Source organism: Nannospalax galili, unplaced genomic scaffold (genome assembly GCF_000622305.1).
Source record: "Nannospalax galili isolate Female #2095 unplaced genomic scaffold, S.galili_v1.0 scaffold14, whole genome shotgun sequence".
NCBI classification, from domain to species: Eukaryota; Metazoa; Chordata; class Mammalia; order Rodentia; family Spalacidae; genus Nannospalax; species Nannospalax galili.
The window spans coordinates 1,918,291-1,943,510 of NW_008336953.1; the positions used below are offsets into that span (position 1 = coordinate 1,918,291).

At 42.7% G+C, this 25,220-nt stretch overlaps 1 protein-coding gene across 1 annotated transcript in view; it reads left to right on the plus strand.

Annotated features, from left to right (window-relative positions):
- Positions 1 to 25,220, plus strand: part of Armc3 (armadillo repeat containing 3) — a 119,955-nt gene that overhangs the window by 72,607 nt on the left and 22,128 nt on the right. The window contains exons 13-18 of the mRNA XM_008831769.2: positions 12,099 to 12,348; positions 14,724 to 14,860; positions 18,274 to 18,442; positions 21,056 to 21,153; positions 21,964 to 22,065; positions 22,758 to 22,853. Coding sequence (XP_008829991.1) covers positions 12,099 to 12,348; positions 14,724 to 14,860; positions 18,274 to 18,442; positions 21,056 to 21,153; positions 21,964 to 22,065; positions 22,758 to 22,853 — 852 coding nt within the window. The remainder of the gene's footprint in view (positions 1 to 12,098; positions 12,349 to 14,723; positions 14,861 to 18,273; positions 18,443 to 21,055; positions 21,154 to 21,963; positions 22,066 to 22,757; positions 22,854 to 25,220) is intronic.

Genomic DNA, 25,220 nt, shown 5'->3' on the forward strand with positions numbered 1-25,220 from the left:
ATCATTTATTGCCTGTGGATAAATGGTAACTGGGAACTAAGACTGCATTCTTCACAGATAACAGTGTTGGATCACACTGGCTCTGATTCCCTTAGAGTCATCCCATATTATCTCCACAAAGAGTTCTTTCCTTGGAGTTTCAGGGACCCCCCCCCCCGCAATCTTTTATTTATTTTTTATCTTTTATATTACTTCTTGTTTTTCTACAACAGAAGCAACCCAAGAAAGGTCTCAGTGATAGTATGGTAGCAGAGTGGCTACTTAAAAAAACAACTGATTGATCGTTGGGCCACTACTAAGCCTTCCCAACAGCAGAGGCAAAGCTCTTCTCCAGGGACTATTCTACTTTTGTGTGACATACAGTCAAGACCACAAAAAAAAAAAAAAGACAAAGAGTAAGGGGCAGACCCAAAAGGCTCCTCAGAGCAATGGGTGCCCCCAAATTACACAGATGTGTGTCTGGGCACTGTGGTGACGTTTGAACATACTCAGTTATCAGTGCCCTTACTGTCTGTGAATGACCTGTCATTGTGCATTACCAGTATCAAAAATTCTCTTGACTAATATAGAAATAAAGAAAAATTTCTCACTCATTAAATAAAGCTGGGGGCAGGTAATATTATTAAAATTATTTATTTATTTTATATGTATGAGTATTTTGTCTGCACATGCATTTATGTCATGCAATGCCCTCAGAAGCCATAGAGAGTGTCAGATCCCGGGGAACTGTAGTTAAGGATGGTTGTTAGCTGCCATGTGGATGCTGGGAACCAAACCCAGGTCCTCTGCAAGAGCAGCCAGTGCTGTTAACTGCTGAGCCATCTCTTAAGGCCAGGAAATATCATTTTAATGTCTACTAGAATTATTTGTTGAGTATCACGTCTAAAAAAAAAACCATAGAATTTGTTGAGAAACATTTAAATGTCTTCTCAATATAGAATCTTACATACTGTTGCAAAAGTCCAGGACTGCCTAGGAGCTGAGCTAAGCCATTTCATACTGTCAGGACCGCACCATCGCAAGCCAGAGTTACCTCTGGTGTATACACAAAGCTACTGTTGTCTTCAAGCTTAAAAAATAATTCCCGCCCAATTAAATAAAGCTGAGCTGGGAGGAAGGCAGGCCATATAGTATGCCGCATTTATTTATTTTACCATTTCTTTGTATTTCTTTTAACGTGAGATTTTGAACGGATTATTCTTAGAATTGCCCATATTGTATTGTGGAATGACGGCTGTAATGACGGGAAGGATGGTGATTATTTTGAAGAGAAAGGAAAAAAAAAAAAAAATCCATGCATAGGTTAAAATGCACAAACCACCCCAAGTCTCCCCTCTCCGCCCATCTCTGCAGATGCTCTCCGTCCCTCTGAGATGGCTGCAGCCGTGCGCTACCGCCCTTTGAGTAATGCACCCTAACGTTTTGCCCTGCATCCCAATTCTCCGCCAACACTCGCATTCACTTGGAATAAACACTCTCGCTACTTAGATCACTAAAAGAAGCACTGGTCGTAGGAACGACCCATTGGAGACGCAAGCGCATGGCATAGACCGGATGTATAGGTCGGACCTAACGCCGAAGCCGTGCACTTAATTGTCTTTGTCCCGCAGGCTTCTTCTTAAATATGTTTTCAGAGTTCCAATTCCCTTCACCCACAGCCGCAGGAAACGCGTCTTCATGCTGCCCCCTAGTGGCGGCTCTCGAGGAAGTTGGGGGAGGGGAAGCAGTAATGGCCCCAACGCTGTGTTTTAATGAAACACACACTAATTTAATTTGAAACACTCTGGTGCGCCTAAAATAATATTTTGGAACATTATTAAAAGATTGTGATCTGGAAAGCATTTCATTGTGATAATATTCCACTGCTAAGTATGCGTCTAACAGACGCTGTGTCTGTCTTTGTCCCTTTCTAAGGTGTTGTCATTTCAAAATGTTTTGACACCTTCTTTTCAGCGGTGGCTGAGTATCTGCTGTGCTGTGTAATCACAGAGCACAAATGCAGAACATTTGCACAACAGACACCCATGAATCCCATTGCTGTTGTAGATTTTGTTCTTGATTCTGTTTATACAAAAGATTGTTTTAAAATTTGCATTATTTGTGGATCTTTATTGTAAAATTATAGATGCTTTGCTGAGGATTCTCAAAATCTAAATGTTAGGCAACATAAATTGAGCCAGTTTAGGAGGTTTGGTTTTGTCTAAAGAATGATTCAACTATTATTATTATTACTATTGATGATGATGTCTAAAGAATGATTCAACTATTATTATTATTACTATTGATGATGATGATGATAATGAAACTTCAAAGAGCTTAAAGTGTCATCTCTTTTTTAAAAAACATTTTATTTATTATTTTTATTTTATGTGTATGCGTGTATTGCCTGCATGTAGGAGGTAAGTGCACCCATATCGTGCAATGCCCACGGGGGGCAAAAGAGGCTGTCAAATCTCCTGGAACTGGAGTTAGGACAGTTTTTAGCTGCCATGTGGGTGCTGGGATTTGAACCCAGATCTTCTGCAAGAACAACCAGTGTTCTTAAGCGCTGAGCCATCTCTCCAGCCCCCATCTAATTCTTTAAACTTCCTCTGAGAGGGGTTGGGGATTTAGCTCAGTGGTAGAGCCCTGGGTTTGGTCCTCAGCTGGGGGGGGGGCGGGGGACAAAATAACAAAAAGGACAAAAAAAAAAAAAAACAAGGCAACTAAACTTCCTCTGAGAGCCAATGAGTTGGCCCAGGGGGTGGGGCTGTTGCCTCCAAGCCTGACAAGCCTGAGTTCGATCCTGGATCTCACACCATGAAAGGAAAGAACTGATTCCCAAGGGTGGCTCTCTGATCTCCACACACATTCTGTAGCACATGCATACAATAAGCAAAATAATAAAAATAAAAGTCCTCTGAATTTAAGTCATAAAATAAGAGAAATCTTTATAGTAAACTTATGAAATTTTCCTGCATTCTTTCCATTCAAATTTCTTGAGTGTGTATTTCTGATCTCTACCCACAGTTCCTTGGCTCCTGTCTCTTGATAGAATCTTGTCATCATGTTGCTTATTCTGGACTGGGGAGAGGAAATCACCCTAGATTTGAAAAGCTCATACAATGAAAAGCTGAGTTTTGCAATAAAACCACTCAGTTCCCCGTGCCTATTTTGTGTCAGTTGACATGTGCCAAACCTTGATGGTTTGAATTTGATTAGCTACTGGTTTTGTAAGGCTTGGTGAGTCTCATAAAATGTTCAATTAGAGAATTATCCATGCTGCTTTTATTATCACAGAGAAGAGATTGATATCTGTGTAACATTTTAAAGTTCTCTCCAGTCTCCACTATTCGTGATTTTCAGAGGAAATCATCAGTTTGCATATTTTAGATTATTTCTCTTTTCATTTGAATCTCACTTAAGCCTACCTTAGATTCTATTCACCCTTGACATTTCAAATTAACCATTGCCTATGCTTTTTCTGCACTTGGGAACGGTCCTGCTTACTCATTAATTGTACCTACATGAAAAGACTTGGGGTCTGATCCCTGAGGAAGACTGCTCCCCTCTAGCCCTATGGGTTTGTTGAAGATTTGACTGTCTAGCTAAAAAGTTGTCTAAAAATGAAAATTTCATGCACATATACAAATTGTGAAATATGATCATATCTTCCCGTGATCCAAAAACTTCTCCCCTAGTGGCGAATGAAAATGAGAAGTTGTGGCTGTTGTTGCTAGCTGGCATTTATAGGCAGGTATTGAGCTTAGGGCTCCAGGGGAATGCATCTTTCAACCCACAGCCATGAGGGAGGCATTGCTCTTAACCACATCCATCTGTTCATTTTGCACACGAGCAAGTAGCGGCCACAGAGGGAGGGAGGACACTCACACAGAGACTGCCACCTGGCCCGTGTCCCCAGGGAGCTGAAGTCCTCTCCACCCTGGAAGCTTGGCTCTCATTTGTCTCCTGTTCATCTAGTATCTCTCAGACTTGAGCCTCTATATACCCTCTCTACCAGAATTTTCTCTGTGTCTTCAGGACCTGTTGGAATTCTTGCAGGCTGGAAGGTGATAGCTCCTGGTGCTCTAGAAGACACTTCTGTGTTGTTGAGTCCTTCCTTCTCCTTCTCCTTCTTCTTTGTCTATACCCTCCACCTCCCTCCACCTTCCTCCCCAGACTCCCTCTGCTTCTCCTAAGTACTCATCCCTTACTCCCCTGCTTCCTTTCCATTATCCTGGTTCCTGCAGTTATGTCTAATTTGAAAAAAAAAAAAAAAAGAGGGGGAGGGCATTCTTTGAAAATACTGTACTTTTTAAATGCTTAAAATATGTAACAGTAATCTGGGCATGGTGGTGCGTACCTTTAATCCCAGAAATTTGCAAGTAGAGGCAGGAGGATCAGGAGTTCAAGACCATCTTTGGCTACCAGGCTTCAAACAAAGGGAACAAACAAACCCCTTGATGAGACATGTGAAGTGTGAGTGAATGGATTAAAAGTCACCCTCTCCGGATTTGAGTCCCATGTCTGTTACTAACTTCCTTCACAAACAGAGTCAACCTGAATTCTGTCTTTCTCAGCTATGAAATGGCAAGGAATCGAGATTTCCCACTAGTTTGTACTATGAGTCCTTACCCTCAGTCACTGGGCATGCAGAGATCCTGGCTCTCAACTTCTGACAGGGGCTTGAGAGGATCTCTGGCTTTGGAATTTGCCACTTTGTCAGGGAACTCGGCTTGGGTATTGATGGTTTTGTAGTCATGTCACTGCTCTTGGGTGGTTCTTTCGGGGCTGGTGCCGTGTGCTGCTCTACCTGTAGGGGAGGAGACAGAGGCCCTGGGAAACTGTTGTCCTCAAGCTTCCATCGGTGTCTGGGAGATGGCAATCAATATACAGCTATTTCATTTTATTCTTTATTTTATTCTTGAGTCAGGGTGTGGCTAGTAGCTGAGGCTGGCCTTGAACTCCCAGTCCTCCCTGCCATAGACCCCCCGAGTACTAGGATTACAAGTGTGTAGCACCAACCACACCAGTTATCTTAAAAGATAATTTCAAAAGTGATAGAAGTATAAGTAAAATGAAACATCATAAAGTCACTGTGAAGGGTGTGACTCCAGGATCTTGAAAAGCTGCCCCAGGGAATGGCATGGGGCTAATCAAAGTAGCAGGGCTCAGTGCTAGGGCTTTAAAATTTTTTTTTCTGTCACGCTAGAGCAATCAGTGTGACAATAATAAGAAAACAAACACAATGACATCTTTAATTACTGTGGCATCCTGTCCCATGTCATTCACAGATATCTAAACAGACTGATTTCCAGGCTCAGCAGAAACATTTGGTAACTGCAAAATCACTTATTCTGAATATTCTAACACCTTGATCATCATTCTTATTTTATTAGGAGACAAGTCGGCCATGTAAAATAAAGAGAGCTGTTCTCTGGTGATGGCAGGTAGTTAATTACTTGCAGAGCATTTTGGCTTTTGAAAAAGAGTGTGGCGGGGTGTGCAGGAAAGTAGAGTTGTGATTGAAGAGATAGGTCAATAAAGACTCCATATTACTCCACGTAAGAAAGTTACATTTGATTCCCCCAGCCTTTGATTAATTGCCCCCCAAAACGTGTGCAGAAAGGCTCGGTTAGCATACAGTTCTTCTTGACAAAAAGTGATGTCAGAGAAGCGGTAATAAAGGGAACATCCCAGAAATTTCAGGACGATACCTAAGACCAATCAAGACAGTAGAAACACTTTGATTTCACATATCTTAGTATTTTTACTGCATTTTATTTCTCTATGGAAGGCAAAACACAAGTGTGTCTGGTGTTTACTTTATAACAATTGTGTCACTTCAAAACCCTTCATTTTAAACATGTGCCTGCAATTGTGACTTTCCCCCTTTAAGCGTGTAAAGTGTCTTTAAATATTTGGAATACTGCTTAGAAGAAGAAATCCTCTTGGCCAGTGTTGTCAGCCCTGGTGTGTAGCCGATGTTTGGGGGTGGACATGTCACCTTCTGTAGCTGTGGGGCCGCAGTCGGGTGAACCTTGTTGTACAGACCCCAGAACTGACTGATTTAGCAAACATACCACACTTTGTGGATCATTACCTTTGTTGAAAAACTGGCTGGAATGGGATTCAGGGCTCCTGTTCTCCCCATTCCAGTTCCAGCTGTGGTAATCGGGAGACGCCTACTTATCAGGGTGGCCAGTGCATCACCTACTCGGGCCTCCTGTCAGCTGGCTTGCCAGTCACACCGCAAAGCATGCTAGTGTGTACTCTCTTGACCACAGCAGCGTGTCTGTGCCAGTATGTGTTCCTTGGTGTGACAAAACTCCTAGAGATATCTGAAAAGTCATGCTGGTGGGAACGGTTGTAAACACTGTTAGCAAACATGGTTCTTACTGCCAACATTACCATCTGTTCCTTCAGGTTCTGCATATTGCCCTGTATGTGGGCTCTGTTAAACAGATTTCCAGACTGCCCAAGGTCACCCGTGATTCATGTAACCAGTCTTTACAGATGGGTTGAACACGACTCTCAAACTGCCAGAAAGATCAATTTTGAGACCAAATGGTGTCGCCTGATAGCACACTCTGAATCAGTGCTTGTAAGGCAGGAACTACCCCAATATGAGAAATGGATACGTTCCAAAGATATACTTTGTTTAAAGAGCAAAATTCATTTACTGAACTTCATCTAAGAGTTGCCTCAATATAATTGGAGCTTTGTGGTGGGGAGGGGAGAGCTGTTCTAGAGGGGGCAGCCCAAGTGTATGTGGGGATTGCGGTTTCAATGGTTCCTATCTCTTGCAGGTTTAAAGCTGAGCTAAACATTTCCCTCCATCATTCCTCCTTGACTGATGTAGGTTTCTTCACTTACCTTGAATTAACCCAAGGCAATTAAATATTTTGGTCTTCTCAAACTGGAGATATAAATAAAATCGACAAAGAGGGCAATGAGTCACATACCAGGATGGCACAGAGCAAGAGGTGATTGAGGAGGTTCTGAAGGACATGGAGTTCTTGAGGAGGAGACACTGGAGGGATAGGGAAGAGTGTCTGGGGCAAAGGGAACGTGTCAGTTCAAGGAGTCAAACACGCAGCAACACAGCGTATTTCTGTGAACCATCGGCTGGCACTGCTCGTGTAACTGAATTTCTGCTCAGTGCAGTTCTCAGTGCCCTTTCTGGTTTTGTTTTCGTTTGGTGTGGGGTTGTTTGTTTTATCCATCGTGGTGTTTGAGCACTTCAGTGAAAAGCCGCTGAATTCCATGACAAGTGCTGGGAAAGTTTTTAATTAATAAATTTTTAATATTTTAGATTGAAATGTTTAAAATTTGTTATTTTTGATTGTGAATGTTTGTGCCAAAATATCTTTCCTGAATGACAACAAAAAATATATATATAATTAACAAATAAAGACTCAAGTTCAGGTTAAACAAACAAAAAAGACCTCTTTGTCATTAAGAAATGCTTTCTGGGCTAGAGAGATGACTCAGCGGTTAAGAGCACTGGCTGCTCTTGCAGAGGACCTGGGTTCGATTCCCAGCACCCACATGGTGGCTAACAACCACTCCAGTTCCATGGGATCTGATGTCCTCTTCTGACTGCTGTGCGCATCACATAACACTGGTGCACTCACATACATGCACTCAGTACACTCATACATGTAAAAAATAAAATAAGAAAGAAATGTTTTCTTAAGGAAAAGTCATTTGTGACAAACTATGAAAGACAAAAAATAATTATCCAGGGGGTAGGAGGAGAATGTGCAAATGCACCGGGCAGAGGAGGGAAGCAGGGCCAGGTCTGCAAGACTGCAGAAGCTGTGTGAGCAATCTGGTAGGAAGCAGTGAAAGTCTGAAGTAGGAGAGCCACAATTACATTCTTAGAAGACTGCATTAACTAGAAGATTGAGTAAGGATCCAAGTAAGACCTATTAGAACTTCCTAATACCGCCCCCCTTGATGATGAGGTACATTCCTCCCAAACCCCATCGTAAACTGAAATCAAGTCCAAATGCAGTTCATTCACCTAACCTACTCAACAACACAGCCTAGCATACCGTGGCACACTGGTAGGGCACCAGCTGTTCATTCTGCATATTCTCCTGGCTAACTGGGAGTTGTAGCTCAGGGCATGAGAGGAGACGGAGAGGGGAGGGGGAGGAAGGGAGGAGGAGAAGGAGGGAGGGGGCAGAAGAGAGAAGTATAGCATATACTGACATATGATTAAACTAGTCTGGTAACAGATCCAAATTCAAAGCCTGCAATATGGTTCCTATTGAATGTTGTTTTAGTTTGCTTTCTGTTGCTGTGAGAAAACACTGACCAGAATCAACTTGGGGAAGAAAGGGTTTATTTGGCTTTACCTTTCCACATCACTGTCCATCACTGAGGGAAGCCAGGTCAAGACCCAGAGGCAGGAGCTGAAGCAGAGACCATGGAGGAAGACTCCTCTCTGGCTTGCTTCCCTTGGCTTGCCCAGCTACCTTTCTTATTCAGCCCGGGCCCACCTGTCCAGGGATGGCACCATCCACAGTGAGCCAGGCCCTGCTGTATCAATTAGCAATTAAGAAAATGTCTCATAGATAGACACACAGGCCAATTCAATGGAAGAAAATCCTCAACTGAGATTCCCTCTTCTCAGTTATCTCTAGATTGTGTCAAGTTAATAGAAACTAACAAGCATAAACGTGTATCATTTTTGAGCCACTGCAAGACCGAAAAATCTTAAATCATAAGTTAAGGCCCATCTGTATCTGCGAACCCTGCACATTGATGTGAATCCACATGAGAGGATGCCGGGTTGGATTTGGTTGCAGGGTGGAAAAAGGAGAGACAGTCGGGAAATAATGGAAGAGGCGATTATTACAGTCAAAACCTGGTTAGACCAGATTCCTTGATAGGTTAGACCTCACCTTTGTTTAGATAACATCACTCGTGGAAACACATTTTCACATGTTCCTATATTTGTTTTTCACTTTGTTTTTTAAATTTACACTTTAAACTCTTACTTGAGTAAACTCCAACTAAATGGAAACTAATGATAGTAAATATCAGAAAATATTTTCAAATTATTGTCATGACATATGGCCCTGTAATTCTGGATTTTCTAACACAGCAGTTTGACTTCTGTCTCGTTCACTTGGATGATGCTGTACTGTTACAGAAACTGAAACATGTTTTTAAAATATGACAGGCTTCAGCTTGTGGGTGTCCACGTTAGAGACAGGCACAAATGAAACAGAAGGTCTTGGGTTTGAAAAAAGCAAAGTTAATGCAATTTTAAAAATTCTGTATTCTGTTTGTATCATTGAAATTAGTTCTTTTTAAGGTAAAAAGAGTTTGATTTTCTACCACAAGCTCATTTTAGCTATTGTTTCTAGGTTAAGGCAGAGCACAAACTAGAGACAGAGGTGAAGGGCCGATGCTCATGGATCTTCCCAGGGCTAAACACTTGATTTGTCTGTGGGCTGTCTCTTATGTTCAGGGCCATAAAAGCGATCTTCCACTGAGCACTGCAGTCTTTGGCTTTTTTTTTTTTTTTTTTTTTTTTTTTTTTTTAAGGGTTTCCTTGTAGCCCCAGCTGTCCTGGAACTCACTATGTAGACCAGGCTGGTTTTGAACTCACAAAGATCCGACTGCCTCTGCTGGGATTAAAGGCATGCACCACCACGCCTGGCGTCTTTGGCTTTTTAAGTGGCTACATTTTCATGTACTTCTTTTATCGTCTTCATAAAGAACAAAGAAAAGAGTAAGAGGCAGTGATTTGGGGCGGGGGGATGGGGGGTGAGGCAAGGCACATCTTCACAATACAGAAAGCCAAGCCTGAGTGGAAAGGCCCAGAACTAACCTGGTGGAAATCCATGTCCTGACCCTAATAGCTCTTAGTTTCTTAATTTTCCTGAGGAACTGAAAAAAATGAGGGGCATATCTGTGTGTGCCTTTAATTTTCCAAAAATAAAAGTCCCCGCTACTTAACAAAGGAGCCATGCATTTTGGTCAAGGCCTGCCTGTGATGATTAGAGATATAAAGCAAAATTAATGCAATTTTAAAGAAGCTGGGTTGCACTAAGTGCCTGAAAAATTACTCAAAGGAAGAGTGGTTTTGAAAGGATTTCAATATGTGTCAGTGAGGAAAATATGTAGAACTTGAACTCCCCGGGGCTGGTGTAGAGCTGGGTGGTAAAGCAAGCAGCCACAAGACCCTGGTTCTATCTCTGGTGTATACACAGACACAGACACAGACACAAGGAGATCTTAACCTTTTGAGGACACATGTGGTGGAAAAACTGAATTTACTTTCAGAAGCTGTCCTCTGACCTTCACATGTGTGTAAGTGGCATGTGTATACACACACACACACACACACACACACACACACACAAAAGATGCCAGTGGCAGTTTTTTAAAAATGCAGTGTTTGAACTGTAAAATTACACAGACAAAATATGAAAGGCTTCTGACAAACCAATAGGTCAGACACTCTAAATTTCCCTATTTGTTGTTTCTCAGCCTTTTGGCTAAGATCAAGTGTCATTTTGTCCCGATTCATAAAACCAAATAGCTACCATGTTAGTCAATATTAGGAGAGACAATTAAAAGTGAAATTCTCTTAAGAGTATTTTATCCCCAAGGAAAGGAACTTAAACGCTAGCTGTCAACTACCATGCTAAGATGTAGGGTCTTCTAACATGTTTATAAAACTAAATTTTGGGTACATCTTCCTAGAGAAATAGGATGGGCGGGAATGGTTAACTGTGCCCTACGGACGGAAGGAAGCATAAGAACAGATTAGGACCTTCACCTGGGAGCCAGCAGGTCCACTGGGAAGATTGGTGTAATAAGCAGGGTGTGAGCAACCCTGCAGGGTCAAATCTGCCAGCCCATCATTACCTAGGGTTTCCTTCTCTTCCCAGTATGTCCCTGACAGACTCTCTGGTTTGCTTTCCTTCTGGGCCCATTTGGACCACCATCACAGCTTACTCTCACTCAGAGCCACCAGTCTTTTTCCCAGATTTCATTTGTTATCTGCTCTGAGATGGACATGACAACCGTCCAAACTTTCACTTTTGAGGTCATTGGTCCTCCATAGTAAACAGATTTAAGTTACAGAACCAAAGTAAATGTGTTGGGTATTGGAGTTAAATCAGATAGCTTCATTTTTTTCTTGCTTTGATGATATAATACTAAATGAAAAAGAATGTGCTGAATCTCCTCTCTCCCCAGCAACTGTCTAATGCTTTTATAATGGTGGGGTGGGGCCTGGTGAGTCTGGCAAGTTTCTGAGCTTCCAGAGCCTTGTACGGTGTTTTGTTTAGCTTCCTTGAATCTAACCAGTCTCCTTCACTTGAGGAGGGAAAGCTTCAATTCAGAGAGAGCTATAAGGCAAGGCTTTGATTTCCAAATGGTTGGGAATTCTGGTCTACAGTTAGTAGACTCTTCCAGTCGAATTTCCTGGTCTTTTAATTATGACTGGGCGACATAGTTTCTTTCCAGTTGCTGTGATAAAAATTCCTAACAAAGGCAACCTAAGGGAGAGAGAGGGTTTGTCTGGCTGTAGTTCTAGGTCACAGCCCACCATTGTGGGACCCTGTCCTACCATCCACAGTCAGGAGTAGAAAGCAGTGGATTCATGCATGCGCATGTGTGCTGGTGCTGGGCTGGCTTTCTTCACTCTTACACACAGTTCAGGATGCCCCCTGCCCAGGGAATGCCACCACCCAGAGTGGGTGGGTCTTCACACCTCAACACAGTCAAGATAATCCCCACAGACAAGTCCACAGGCCAACCTAATCTAGACAATCTTTCAATGAGATGCTTCCCAAGTGATTCTGCATTGTGTCAAATGGGCACTTAAAACTAACCACACCTGGGAAAACAAAAACCAGCGTTTCTAAGAGTTCTAAAAAGTAGTGGTCATAGAGTTTTCTATAGCCCAAAGGATTATTTGAATTCATTCACATCTGAAAATTTTCTCAGACTGCACTTAAGTTGCTATCACTCCAATCCATTGCACGACAAAGTGATCTGTTCCTCAAACCATGCTTCACTGCTTATTTGTATGAACTCAGTGGCTCACCTGAGAGAATCACATTCCTTCCTTTCTCTGCTGTGCTCAGGGCGGCTGCCCAAGCGGATGCCATCGACCCGTTGATAAACGTCCTGTCCAGTAAGCGAGACCGAGCCATCGCCAACGCAGCCACAGTGCTGACCAACATGGCCATGCAGGAGCCGCTCCGCACGGCCATCCAGAGCCACGACGTGATGCACGCGCTCGTCAGCCCGCTGCGGTCCACTGACACCGTGGTCCAGAGCGCAGCCGCGCTCGCTGTGGCTGCCACCGTCTGCGACGTGGAGGCCCGAACCGAGGTGAGCCTGCGAAGCCCAGTGGGAGCCCACAAGGGCCAGTTCAGACTCGCTTGAACACACCCTCCTGAGACCACAGCCCAAGCTTGGCGTTGTACAATCTGCTCAGACACCTACCCAATCTTTCCCACTGCGTCCTGCCTCCTCCATGTTTATTCTACTTCCTGTCCCACTCAGGCATCTAGCGAGGCCCTGGGTATTTATTTACCAATGATGATAAGAAACTGTGTGGTGATCACAGCGGCATGGCCTGCGGAGGAATCTTCTAGCACCCAGGACAGTGCAGTAGGCTCTTTCCTGCCTCCTCTCCCCATACTGATCCTTCATGAACACTGTCACACCGTTGGGAGGCTCCAGTGTCTCCCTAGTGCTGCACAGCACCAGTTAAACTACTTAGCATCTTATGTAAAGGCCCTGAATGGTCTGCCTCTGCCAAGTCACCCAGCCCAAGCAGGATCTTTTCCTAGAAATAAATACCGCCCTGTCTGTATGTCCAGCTATTACCCCCGCCCCCAGGCCTTTCCTCCGTCCCCCAGCGCTGTACCCTCCTCTGTGCTCTGTTGCACACCCACCTTACCTTGTGTCTTTTTTTTTCACATTCTATGGTTCTTGAAGGGAAAATGATAAACTCCTTTGGGAAAGGAACTGGAATTTTCTGCCCTGTATCCATGTTATTAATGTATATACCTGGTACATAATATTTATTTATTTATTTATTTATTTATTTATTTAATATGGGGTCTTGCTGTGTAACCCAGGCTGGCCTCTGGGTTGCAGCTTGCCATCCTCTCCCTTCACCATTTAGTACTGCCATTACAGGTGTGCACCTCCAGGCCTGAATCATAATGTCTGCTTAATGACCAGCTGCTAAATGGATGAGAAAATGAATGAATGAAGGAATTAATCAGTTAGATTTCTGCCAGGAGAACACATGGCATTAGATTACTATCTTGTTTTATAACCAGAAATAAATATGGCCAGTAATTTGGCTTCCTAAGCCATGCTTCAAATGAACTAGTGAGTTATATATGCTGATGTATGGGTGTGCCAGAGTCCCTGAATTTGACTCAAGAATGCTTAAAGTGGACCACCACCCATGGGGGCTGGTGGTCCACTTTGAACACTGTGATGTGACTTGGCAGAACATTCCGTATAGTCTCTAGACTTAGAGACCATACTACAGCATCTCAGATGCAAGACAAGAATTTTATACTCTAGTAATTATTTAATGATATTAATATAAGTTCATCCAATTTTTAATTTTCTTCTCAATCCCTTGAAAAAACAGCTATACACTCTAAAAGTATCAACAACAACAGAAAAACCCCTGAGCCCCTTTTTAGAGAACTGCTTGAGCATTGCTTTCACCTTGGCTGCTGACCTGGGGGCCTGGTGTACTGTGGGTGGTGCCTGCCTGCTTAAGGAAACAGTGAGCTTCTGTAGCCTGGGGGATTGTGTGAGTTTCTTATTGCTGCTATAAACAAGTTACCAGTGTTTAGTAGCTTAAAGCCAGAAAAATCTATTATCTTACAGAATACAAGGTCAGAGACCCCAAAATAAGGAGATAAAATCAAAGTGTCAAGAGGCCTGTGTTCTTTCTGATTTTTTTTGGTGGGGGAGGGCAGGGGGGTTGTTCCCTTGGACATTCAAGGTCTTAGAGACACCTGTGTTCATTGACTTCTGGCCCCTTCTTCCATCCTCAAAGATGATCGCTCCACCATGGTTCTCACCACTTCCTCCTGTTTCGGGCACTTCTTTTTGTGGGAATCTTTGTAATAACACTGGGCCTGCTGGGTCCGTCTCAACATCTTTAATTTGATCCCATGTATAAAGTCTTTTCCAGGGATAAGGACGTCTTTAGGAGACCACTCATGTGTCTATTTTGAGTCTAAATGAACCTTAGTGTTCAGGTGCAGAGCAGTCCTCATGTTGCAGTGAGGGGACAGATGCCCTCTGAAGCCCCAGCCCAGGGAAAATCCTGGTGAAATCCAGATGATTACCCTCAGGCTTCTTTACTTTTAATGGAAACCTGGGATTTGCAGATTTCCACCCAAATTTAATGAACCTAATAGACACATTCCAAAATGTCCTTATGTGTTTGAAACCTTTGAATAGTCAAATAATGACTGTTCTGATGTATTAATATTGGTTTTGTACCCCTCACCTGCTGCGGATGGAACCCAGAGCCCTGCAGGTTAGGCAAGTGGTCTACCCATGAGGCATATCGACAGCCCTAGGATTTTCTTTCAGCCTGCTGTAGTGCAGGCTACCTTTGAACTCAAGAGCCCCGCTGCCTCAGCCTCTGAGTACTGAGATTACAGGTATGGACTACCATGCCTCTCTCTGTACTTGTATAAAATCTTGGCTTCTGCTTGTAGTTAAGGAACTGTGGTGGTCTGGAGCCCCTGGTTGAGCTCCTGCACTCCAAGAATGATGAAGTCCGAAGGCATGCCAGCTGGGCTGTGATGGTCTGTGCCAACGATGAGCTGATGGCCGTTGAGTTATGCAGGCTCGGGTAAGTGGATGTGTCTTGAGTTTCTGGCTCAGAAGGAGGGCAGAAAACAGAGAAACACACCCTTCAGGAACAAAGGACATAAATCAGAGTCTACACTGCTGTGTAGCTTAGCTTAGCTTACCCTGTCTGGCCACAGCCTATGCCTTAGCTCTGGAGAGGCCACCTGGAGTCAGGTGTCCTTTCCTTTCCTGCCCACCTGAGGGCACCCTTTCTGAGCTTTAAACATTCACTTCCAATATTTCCTTTTCAAAGGTTTTCTTTCACTCTTCTCCACTATTGCTAAACACAATCCTATTTATCTCTCAGTTTCAAGGCTAAAACAAACTAGGTGGGCTGTTCCTATCACCTTTATTTATCCCTTACCCACATGTTTTGACCAGATTTCTGCATTTAATTAACATCCTTCCCCAATCCATTGTCTTCACAAACAGCAGGTGAGTTTAGTTACCTCTATGTAGCATAGCAGCAAATAAGGTGTGACGTTTCCTATTAACTTTCAAGCATTTATCTTTGTATAGCTAATTCTGTTAACCAAAGTTGGGACTTATTACTAGTTTTGTATTAAATGTATAATGATAGACAAGTCCAGGACTAGACAGATTCACTGCCAAATTCTGCCAAATCTTCAAAGAAGAGCTAACAGCAATGTTCCTCAAACCACTCTATAACGTAGAAAGGGAAGGACACTACCAAACTCATCCTACAAAGCCAGCATTACCCCTATTCAAACCTAGATTAGGATATAACCATAAAAGAAAAAAAATCTCCCTGATAAGCACAGATATAACTATTCCTCTAGCCTGATTTCAAGAACACAGAAAGAAGATCATATCCTGTTTGGGCTGGTTTCATTATAGAGATGCAGTAGGTTCAACATACAGACATCAATCACATGACCTGATTGATATAGAAGGGGTACTTGACAAAGTTTCAGCCCTCAACCCCCTTGATGATAAACTCCGGAAAGAAACTAGTAGAAGGAAGGTGCTTGAAGAGTCAAGAGTGCGAACCGCAATCTGCGACCAGCATTTCTAAGTGGAGAAGAACCGAAGCCATTTCGTGTATCATCTAGAACAAGACAAAGGTGGTCACTGTCACTGCTCTCTTCTGATACGGTGCAAAGCTAGACCAACGAGACAACAGAAAGAAATGAAAGGGATCCCAATAGGAAAGGAAGAAGTCAAATCATGACCATTTGTAGAAAACCCATTCTCCCACTGAAAAGACCTTAAATACTCCTGAGGAAACTTAGAACTGATCATCACTTTAAGCAAAGTAGCATGATCCAAAATGAACATACAAAAATCAGTAGGTTTTCTATATGCCAATAACTAAACTTGCTGAGAAAAAATAAATAAATCAGGGGTAGAAGGAAGTCCCATTTACAATCATTAAAGAAAGATATACAGGAATAAACCTAACCAGGCAGGTGAAAGACCTCTAAAACGAAAACTTGAAAACAGACATGCAGACCGTTGGAATACAATAGAGGTTCCAGATACAAACCTAGTCACAGCTTCCTGGTACCAAAAATGCACTTTGAAGAAACGGTAGCTTCTTTGAGAAATGATGCCGGGGGGGGGGGGGGGGGCACACTGGATACCCACATGCAGAAGAACGGAGATAGTCGCAGCTCTTACCCTGCACAAAGATGGATTTGAAATGGGTCAAAGACCTTAATGTAAGACCTGAAGCTTTGAAGCTGCTAGAGGCAAACAAAACTAAAACACTTGATGATACAGGCGTAAGCAAGAGCTTTCTGAAAGGGACTCCAATAGCACAGGAAGTTATCCAAATTCACAAAAGTTAAAAAGCTTCTCCATAGTAGGAAGCAATTGTCAGAGTAGAGAGACAGCCTTCAGAGTGGAAAAATGTCTTTGCCAACTACATATCAGACAGGAGCTTATTATCTAGAATATATAAAGAACTGCGGAAGTTATATATTAGGAAAATCTTCCAGTCAATGAATGGGCTAATGAACTGAATAGACACTTCTCAAAAGAAGAAATATAAGTGGATAACAAACACTTGAAACACTGGTCAACCCGTTTAGCCATCAGAGAAATGCAAATAAAAATTGCTGAAAGGTTCTATCTTACCCCAGTCAGAATGGCTGACACCCAGAAAACAAAACAAGAGGTGCTGCTGAGGATATAGGGAAAGAGGGGCCCTTAGACACTGCTCAGACAGTGCTGGCGAGACTGTAAACTGTGCAGCTATGCGGACATCAATACAGGTGTCCTCAAACTAGAAGTGGAACTACCGTACAGCTCAGCTATACCACTCCTGAATGCACACCCAAAGGACTACAAGTCAACATACCGCAGAAAGACTTCCACAAACACAGTAGTTAAGAAGTGGAACCAGAGTAGATGTCCACTAACAGATAAAGAAAATGTGGCAGCATACACAGCCGGATTTTTATTTAGCCACAAAGAAAAATGAAGTCATGAGAGCTGCAGGAAGATGGATCGAACTGGAGATCATCAAGTGAGATAATAGCCTGGACTCAGAAAGTCATGCATGTTTTCTCTCATATGCGGAAGCTAGATTTAAACTATATCTGCGTGTGTTGGTAATGTCAGGAAATTGGAAAGGGGACCTGGAGATGGGGAGAACAGACCTTAAGGGAGTGAAGGGGAAGGGGAGAGTTTTACAACACATGTGACTGCAAAGCAGGAAGGGGAGACTATCTAGCGGGAAGAGGAGAACCAGCAATGGGGGGAGGGGGGATGCAATGGCACATATGTCTGAAAACATTATCGTGAAACTCATTATTGGTGTGCCAACTTAAAAAAATTAAAGAAATGACAAAAAAACAAACCAAGGAATTTTTCCTAAAAGATGTTTGTCAGTCAGCTTTCGGCTGCTGTGGGATTTCTGAGAGAAGGAGATTGACACAGTTCAGATTTATTCTGGCTCCTGGTTTCAGGTGTTTCAGTCCACGCCTGCCTGCAGAACATCCCAGTGGGCACACATAGCCCAGCAAACCCACTCACCGCGAGACAGCTAAGAAGCAAAGAGAGAAGGAACTGGGCTCCCACTATGCCTTCCAAGGACACGCACTAATGACCTAACTCCCTCCCACCGGCCCCGTCTCATACTCCCAGTACCTCCCAACAGCGCTACAGGCAGGAGCAGAGCACAAGCCTCTAACCCCTGGCCTTTGACAGGCATTTAACCCTACCAGGGCTGTGTCCTGCACAGCTGTTTCAACATGAGTTACTGCATGGCTCTCGGAAGGAGCGATTTATCTTCCTAATTCTGTCAGCTTCTCTTGGTTTAAAGGGGTAGGGGAGGCACCAAGCTGCCCCGTGCATTCACTCCTCATTCAGAAGCCTAAGGGTATAGACAGGACCTCAGCATTGGTTGGCTTGTAGAAAGCAAACAACACATTTCTGTTTTATTGACAGGGCTCTAGATATCCTTGAAGAAATTAATCTATCGGTAAGTCGAAAAAATAAATTCAGCGAAGCAGCCTATAACAAGTTGCTCCACAACCATCTTCCCCTGAAATACAGCCAGACTGGCCATTTGTCATCAAGCAACATAATCAGTGATGGATTCTATGATTGCGGTCGGGTAAGTGGCAGCACTTATTGGTGTTTTAGTATAATTTTTCCTTTAATCATGATGCCATTACATTGCCATTTTATAAGCACCAAACATAATTTATATTTTTACAGAAAAAATATGAAAATCAGCACTTTATCCTTAACTTCTGCATTCTGGTACAGTTTTAACTAGAATCTGTTTTACTTGGAGTTAAGTCAGCTTGCTAATGCAAATCCCAGGAGCACCCCATGACACACACAAACCACTGAGAAATTCCTCTAAGAAAGCTCATCCCATTCAGTGATAACAATTTTAAAAGAACTACCACATCAATACAAAGATGTTTTAAGAGAATTGAGGTAAAAAGCAGTAAAACCAACAAAGAACACTCATCCAGAAAAAGGTTCATAGTTAAGATGGCAACGAAATTGTATTTGGTCCCAAGTTTTTTTTAAACAGGCAATGAAACAATATTCTTTATACAGGAGAATTCTGGTGGGCTGGAGAAATGGCTCAGGGGTTAAAAGCACTGGCTGCTCTTGAAGAGTACCTGGGTTTAGTTCCTAGCACCCACATGGCAACTAACAACTGTCAGTAACTTCAGTTCCAGGGGCTCTGATGCTCTCTTCTGACCTCTATGAGTATTGCACTACATGGGTGCACTTACATACATGTAGGCAATGCACTCATATGCACAAAATAAAAAAAATAATAACAATAATTTTTTAAAAGGAAAATTCTGGTTCATCCATTCATTCAGTAAATACTATGCAAGCTTTATTTTGCATATCTCTGTCACTGAGCAAAAGAAATAAAGGTCTTGGACCCATGGTACCAATGGGAGGAGACAGACAACAGCAAAGATGATAGAGTTGTGGAAGGGCGTGAGGAGCAGAGGCAGGATGAGAGCACCTCCAGGACTGTGAGGTAATGATGCTGGTAGCTGCCATTGTCAAAATGGCAGTTCCGTAGCTTTCACTGAGGTTAATATTTGGGCAAAACTTGGAGAAAGTGGGAAACTTAGCCATGGGACTAACTTTTTGGACAGAGAAATAAAGGGCAAATATGCTTGGCAAATCTAAGGAACAGCAGAAGGGCCAGTGTAGCTATGGCTGAGCTGATCAAATGGGAGAGGAGTAGAGAGTCAGATGAGTAAAGGAGCACAGCTCATGAGTCTTGAAGAACACTGCGAGAGCTGGGCCTCCAACATGAGGTGGGAAGTGGGGCCGGATCCCCTGCAGAGGAACAGCAGGATCTGCCTTCCTTTTAGAGCATCACTTGGCATTATTCTGAAAAGCTCATGTTCTAGTTTGCTTTCTGTTGCCATGATAAACATCCCCACCAAAAGCAACTTGGAGAGGAAAGGGTTTATTTCATCTCACACATCCGGGTCACAGTCCATCTAGTCAGGGAGGAACCCAAAGTAGGGACCATGGAGGAATGCAGCCTATGGGCTTACCCTCAGGCTCGTGTTCGGTTTTCTTTCTTTTTTTTTTAAATATTTTATTTATTATTTTTATGTGTATGTGTGTTTTGCCTGCATGTAGGTAAGTGCACCCTTGTCATGCAGTGCCCGCGGAGGACAGAAGAGGCTGTCAGATCCCCTGGAACTGGAGTTATGGACATTTGTTAGCTGCCATGTGGGTGTTGGGATTCGAACCCAGGTCTTCATCAAGAACCAGTGTTCTTAACCACGGAGCCATCTCTCCAGACCCTCAGTTTCCTTTCTTACACAGCACCCCTACCCAATCCCACCCACCTGCCTAAAGATAGTACCATCTACAGTGCCTGGGCCTTTCCACATTAGTTAGCAACCAAAAAGCACCCCACAGACATGTCCACAGGCCAGTCTGATGAAGGAAATTCTTCAGTTGAAGTTCACTCTTCACAAGTGTGCCACATTGACAACTGATACTACCCAGCACACACAATTAGCCATCACAGATGAGAACTCATCTGGCACTTGATCAAAAAGAGACTTCGAAGTTGATCTAGTCTAATCTTCTCCCAGGCTGACAAAATCACCAAACTGGGGCTTCCTTTAGCGTCTCCCTAGAGATGCAACACTTTGAAGAATTGGTTTCAGTACATAGTTACATTTACAAACATTCTCCCAGAGTTAAAAAATTACATTTAAAAAAAGGTTCCCCGGAGAGGTGTATGGGTAGATTTGGGACCCAAGTGCTTCCAGGGACCACGATAACAGCTGTGGTATGGGATAGCTGAAGGCACAACAGTAAAGGCTGTGGGCAGCTGGAGGATGCATGGTGCCCAAAGGAGAGCATGCTTGCAAGCTTCAGGCTCCTGGCTCTAATTATATAGAGAGGTATCTATCTGTCTGTCTGTCTATCATCTATCATCTATCTATCATCTATCTATCATCTATCTATCATCTCTCTATCATCTATCTATCTATCTATCTATCTATCTATCTATCTATCTATCTATAGATCATTTATCGATCATCTGTCTATCATATATCTATCATCTCTTTATCATCATCTGTAGCACAGGCCTGTGTGCGTATGCACACATGAATGAACTGGACTCTTTAAACTGTCAAGAATGTTTATCAAAACTGAACTTTAAACTCTATAGCCCATGCAGAGGACATAGTTCAGCCCTCACCTTACCTTACAGATAAACCCTGGCACCAAACTTCTGCCACTGAAGGAGCTCTGCTTGCAAGAACTGAACGATCTACGTGCTATCCTCCTAATCAACAGTAAATCTGATATGTGAGTCCTTGTGGGGAGGGGCAGTGTAGAGAGAGGATGGATTCTTTGTTTGTCAGTATATGAACTCGTATCTTTTTCCACCCGTTTCTAATACCATCATAAAAATAATCACTACTCCATAAACTCAGCTTGACATAGAACAACCCATATGTCCCTTTGACTCCATGTTAACAATTTTCTGTGGATTTGGAGAACAGAAGAAAGCAGTGTGGAAAATACAAGACTCCAAAACTGTGTGCTAGCACATAATTATCACCTAACAGTGTTTAAATAAATAAATAAATAATAAATAAATAAATAAATGATAGACCTAAAAATCAAAACATATATATATTAGACAGATTGGCCTCTAACTTCTTATATATCTGAGGGTGACCTTGAACTCCTGATCCTCCTTCTCGACCCCCTGAGTGTTAGGATTATAGGCATGTACCAGCAGGCATGATTTAGTGATGTTGAAGATGGAACTCAGGGCTTTGTGGGTCCTAGGAAAACACTGTGACAACTGACCTACATCCACAGCCTCAGCTCAGTATTTTAAAAAATAATCTTGTGAATCTATTTATCTATATAGCACTAATGTAATGTTTTTATTTTCATATATTTTATACAAGTATTTCCTGTTCTGGCTTGTGAAAAGCTTTGACATTTTTAAATTCATGTTAACCTACACTTTATGTTTTTAAAATAGTACATCACCATTAAAAGCCTGCCACAAATATGACTTTCAGAAGAAATTTGTTTTACAGGACAAAGCCAGACACTTGACACTTTTAATTTGTACTTAACTTCAAATGTTCACAATTTTAGTTCTCCACCTCCATCTATGGAAGATAAATCATCAGATGTCAGTTACAGACAAAGTATTTCTTCTTCATCTTCCTTGAGAAGAGCAAGTAAAGAAAAGACCAAGTAAGAAAATGTTTCCTCTACAGTCAGCCCCACTGAGGAGGAAGCTGGGCATTGTTATATTGTACTGTTGTTGTTATGTTTAGAGTTTTGGCAACTTGGGTCTTTTTCTTTGCATGGCAATATAATTGCATTATTGCTTTTTTTGTTTTTGTTATTGTGTTTTTGTTTTTGTTTTGGTCTGGAGGAGGCTGGTCTTTTTGAGACAGGGTCTCCCTTTAGCCTCAGCTGGCCTGGAACTCAGGCTGGCCTCAATCTCCACCTGCCTCTGCCTCCTGAGTGCTGGGATTAAAAGTGTTACTGTTTTGTTGAGATAGTATCTCACTATATATCCTAACTGGCCTGGAACTCACTATATAGACCAGGCTGACCTGGCTTCTGCTTCCCAAGTGCTGGGATTAAAGGCATGTGCCATCATACCCAATCATACCTGGCGTGTAATTGCTTTTTAAACTGCTATGCCAAAGATCTCTGTGGAAAAGTCTAGTTGTTGTCATGGCACTGTTGTGAGATATATAGCACAAAGCTGTGGATAGTATAACTCCTGGCTCCCTACTGCCCAAAGGTGATGCAGTCAGAGCATGACCCAGAGAAAAGGCCTTTAGATGGCAAATGCCTCCTTATTGTCTCCTGTTGCTGTGGAATTGGTTGTATCCGTTTTCAAATGACAAAAAAGAAAATAATTTTCATTTCAGTGCTGGATTTGGATCTCCCACAGAAGATAAATCAGAGCCCACATCGGGACGCAACACTGTTGTTAGCAGAGCTGCCAGCAAAGAAAAAGCATTAAGGTAGGAAGCAGCTTCCTTCTCCCAGTCTAATCATGCCAGGTTTTCATTATGCAGCAAGGGCACAAAAAGTGAGAGGTGGTTTGTTTTGTTTATTCGGTCCTGGGCATGGAACCCTGAGTAACATGCACAGCACCTAAACTTTCCTATTTAAAAACCACGTCTGGGCTGGAGAAAAGGCTCAGCAGTCAAGAGCACTGGCTGCTCTTGCAGAGGACCCAGGTTCAGTTCTCAGCACCCACATGGAGCTAACAACTGTCTGTAACTCCAGTTCGAGGGGATCCGACACCTACTTCTGGCCTTCACAGGCATGGCACAACATGGACACATTTATAGACATACAGGCAAAACACCCCCCCACACACAAATAAAATAAATAAATAAATAATAAACAATAAGTTACTAAAATAGGAAACCCCCTTTGAGGTGGCAAGTAGCTGGGTGGTAGAGAGTTTGCCTAGCATATCTAACAACCTAGGCTTGATCCGTAGCACGACCAAAGAAGTTTGACTTCTGATATTGATGTGTTGAGGTACCCAAGGCTGATGTGTATAGCAGTGGCTTTGATCTCAGGAGACCGCCAGAGAGTGCCCAGTTCTGGCCTCCCCCTGGCCTCTCTCTGACAGAGGGGCTGAGAACTCAGGGGACTACTGCCTGAGAGCCCCTGGATCCTGCTTCCATGAGGTGGTGAGCTTCCCCTAATTGCACCATACTCATCCCCCTACCTGGGATTTCCTGAGGCCCCTCCCAAGGCCCCAGGGCAGACCTGGCTTTGGTAGGCTAAGGCTGAGATCCTAGCAGAAAATCTGAGAGGGTGGACTGCCTGAGAGCACCCAGATCACGCCTCCACATGGTAAAGGAAGCCTGAGTGTACCTGACTGGAACCTGAATTGGGCTTCTGTGGGTATTCCTGAATAGCTGATCTGAAGCCATCAGTTCCCTCCAAATAAAACCTGAGAAAACATGAACCCTGTACCAACCAGCTTTATATAACCAATAAAGAAAAAATATAGGCACCCAGGTAATACAAACAGAAGCATAGTTCAACTTAATTCTCATATCAGAATCTTAAACAACAAAAGAAATTCACATGCCAATATCACAATGAAAGAATAATAAAATGGAAAGCCAAAACACTATGTTCCCATCAAACTCCACCAGTCCTGTAGCAGAGTTCTACAAGGAGAACCCCTAGAGATAACCCAGGACACTGAATTTAAAAGAACAATCATAACTTGATCGAGGAATTCAATGTATTTAAAGAACACATGAACAAACAAATCAAAGAACTCAAAGAAGATAGGGATAAACTTCTGAATGAATTCACAAAAGAGATAGAAACATTGAGGAAAACTCAGGCAGAAATGAAGAAGGAAGTGGAAAACTCAATAAGCCAACTTGAAACAACGGGAAAACCTCACCTCTAGAATGAATGAAATGGAAAACAGAATATCAACACTGGAAGATAAAGTTGAAGAATTGGACTGCTCAAGCAAAGATTATGGAAAATTTAAAAAAACAACAACACAGGAATGGAATATGCAAGAGATGTGGGACACCGTGAAAAGACCAAATCTACGGATCACAGGAACAGAGGAAGGAGAAGGTTGATGGTGTTGACCAGACTTTAAACAGGATTGTAGAAGAGAATTTCCCAAAATTAAGGAATGACATTCCCATAAAAATACAGGAAGCACACAGAACACCAAATAGACAGGCTCAGAAAAGAAACTCCCCACAACATATCATAGTAAAAATGCTAAATATACAAAACAAAGAGACAATACAGAAAGCAGCAAAAGAAAAACAACAAGTCACAGACAAAGGAAAGCCCATCAGAATTACAGCTGACTTATCAATGCAAACTATGAAAGCCAGAAGAACCTGGACCAAGGTATTTCCAGTTCTACATGACAATAGATGCCAGTCCAGAATACCCTACCCAGCAAAAATGTCTATTAGAGTTGAGGGGGAAAGAAAAATCTTCCATGACACAAATAGCCTGAAAGAATACATGCCCAGAAAGCCAGCCCTTCAAAGAATACTTGAAGCAATATGGAGAGCAGAGAGAGAAACAACTATACCCCGGGGGGGGGGGGAAGAAAATAAATAAAGTTATAATCCAGGAAACACAAAATTAGACAGAGAACAAAAACAGCAATCAAAATGATGGCAACCAATATGTATCTTTCAATAATAACCTTAAATATCAATGGACTGAACTCTCCAGTCAAAAGATACAGGCTAAGTGACTGGATTCAAAAACAAAATCCATCTCTTTGCTGTCTGCAAGAAACCCATCTTACCTTCAAGGACAGGCACTACCTTAAGGTGAAAGGGTGGAAAAGAATATTCCAAGCAAACGGCACT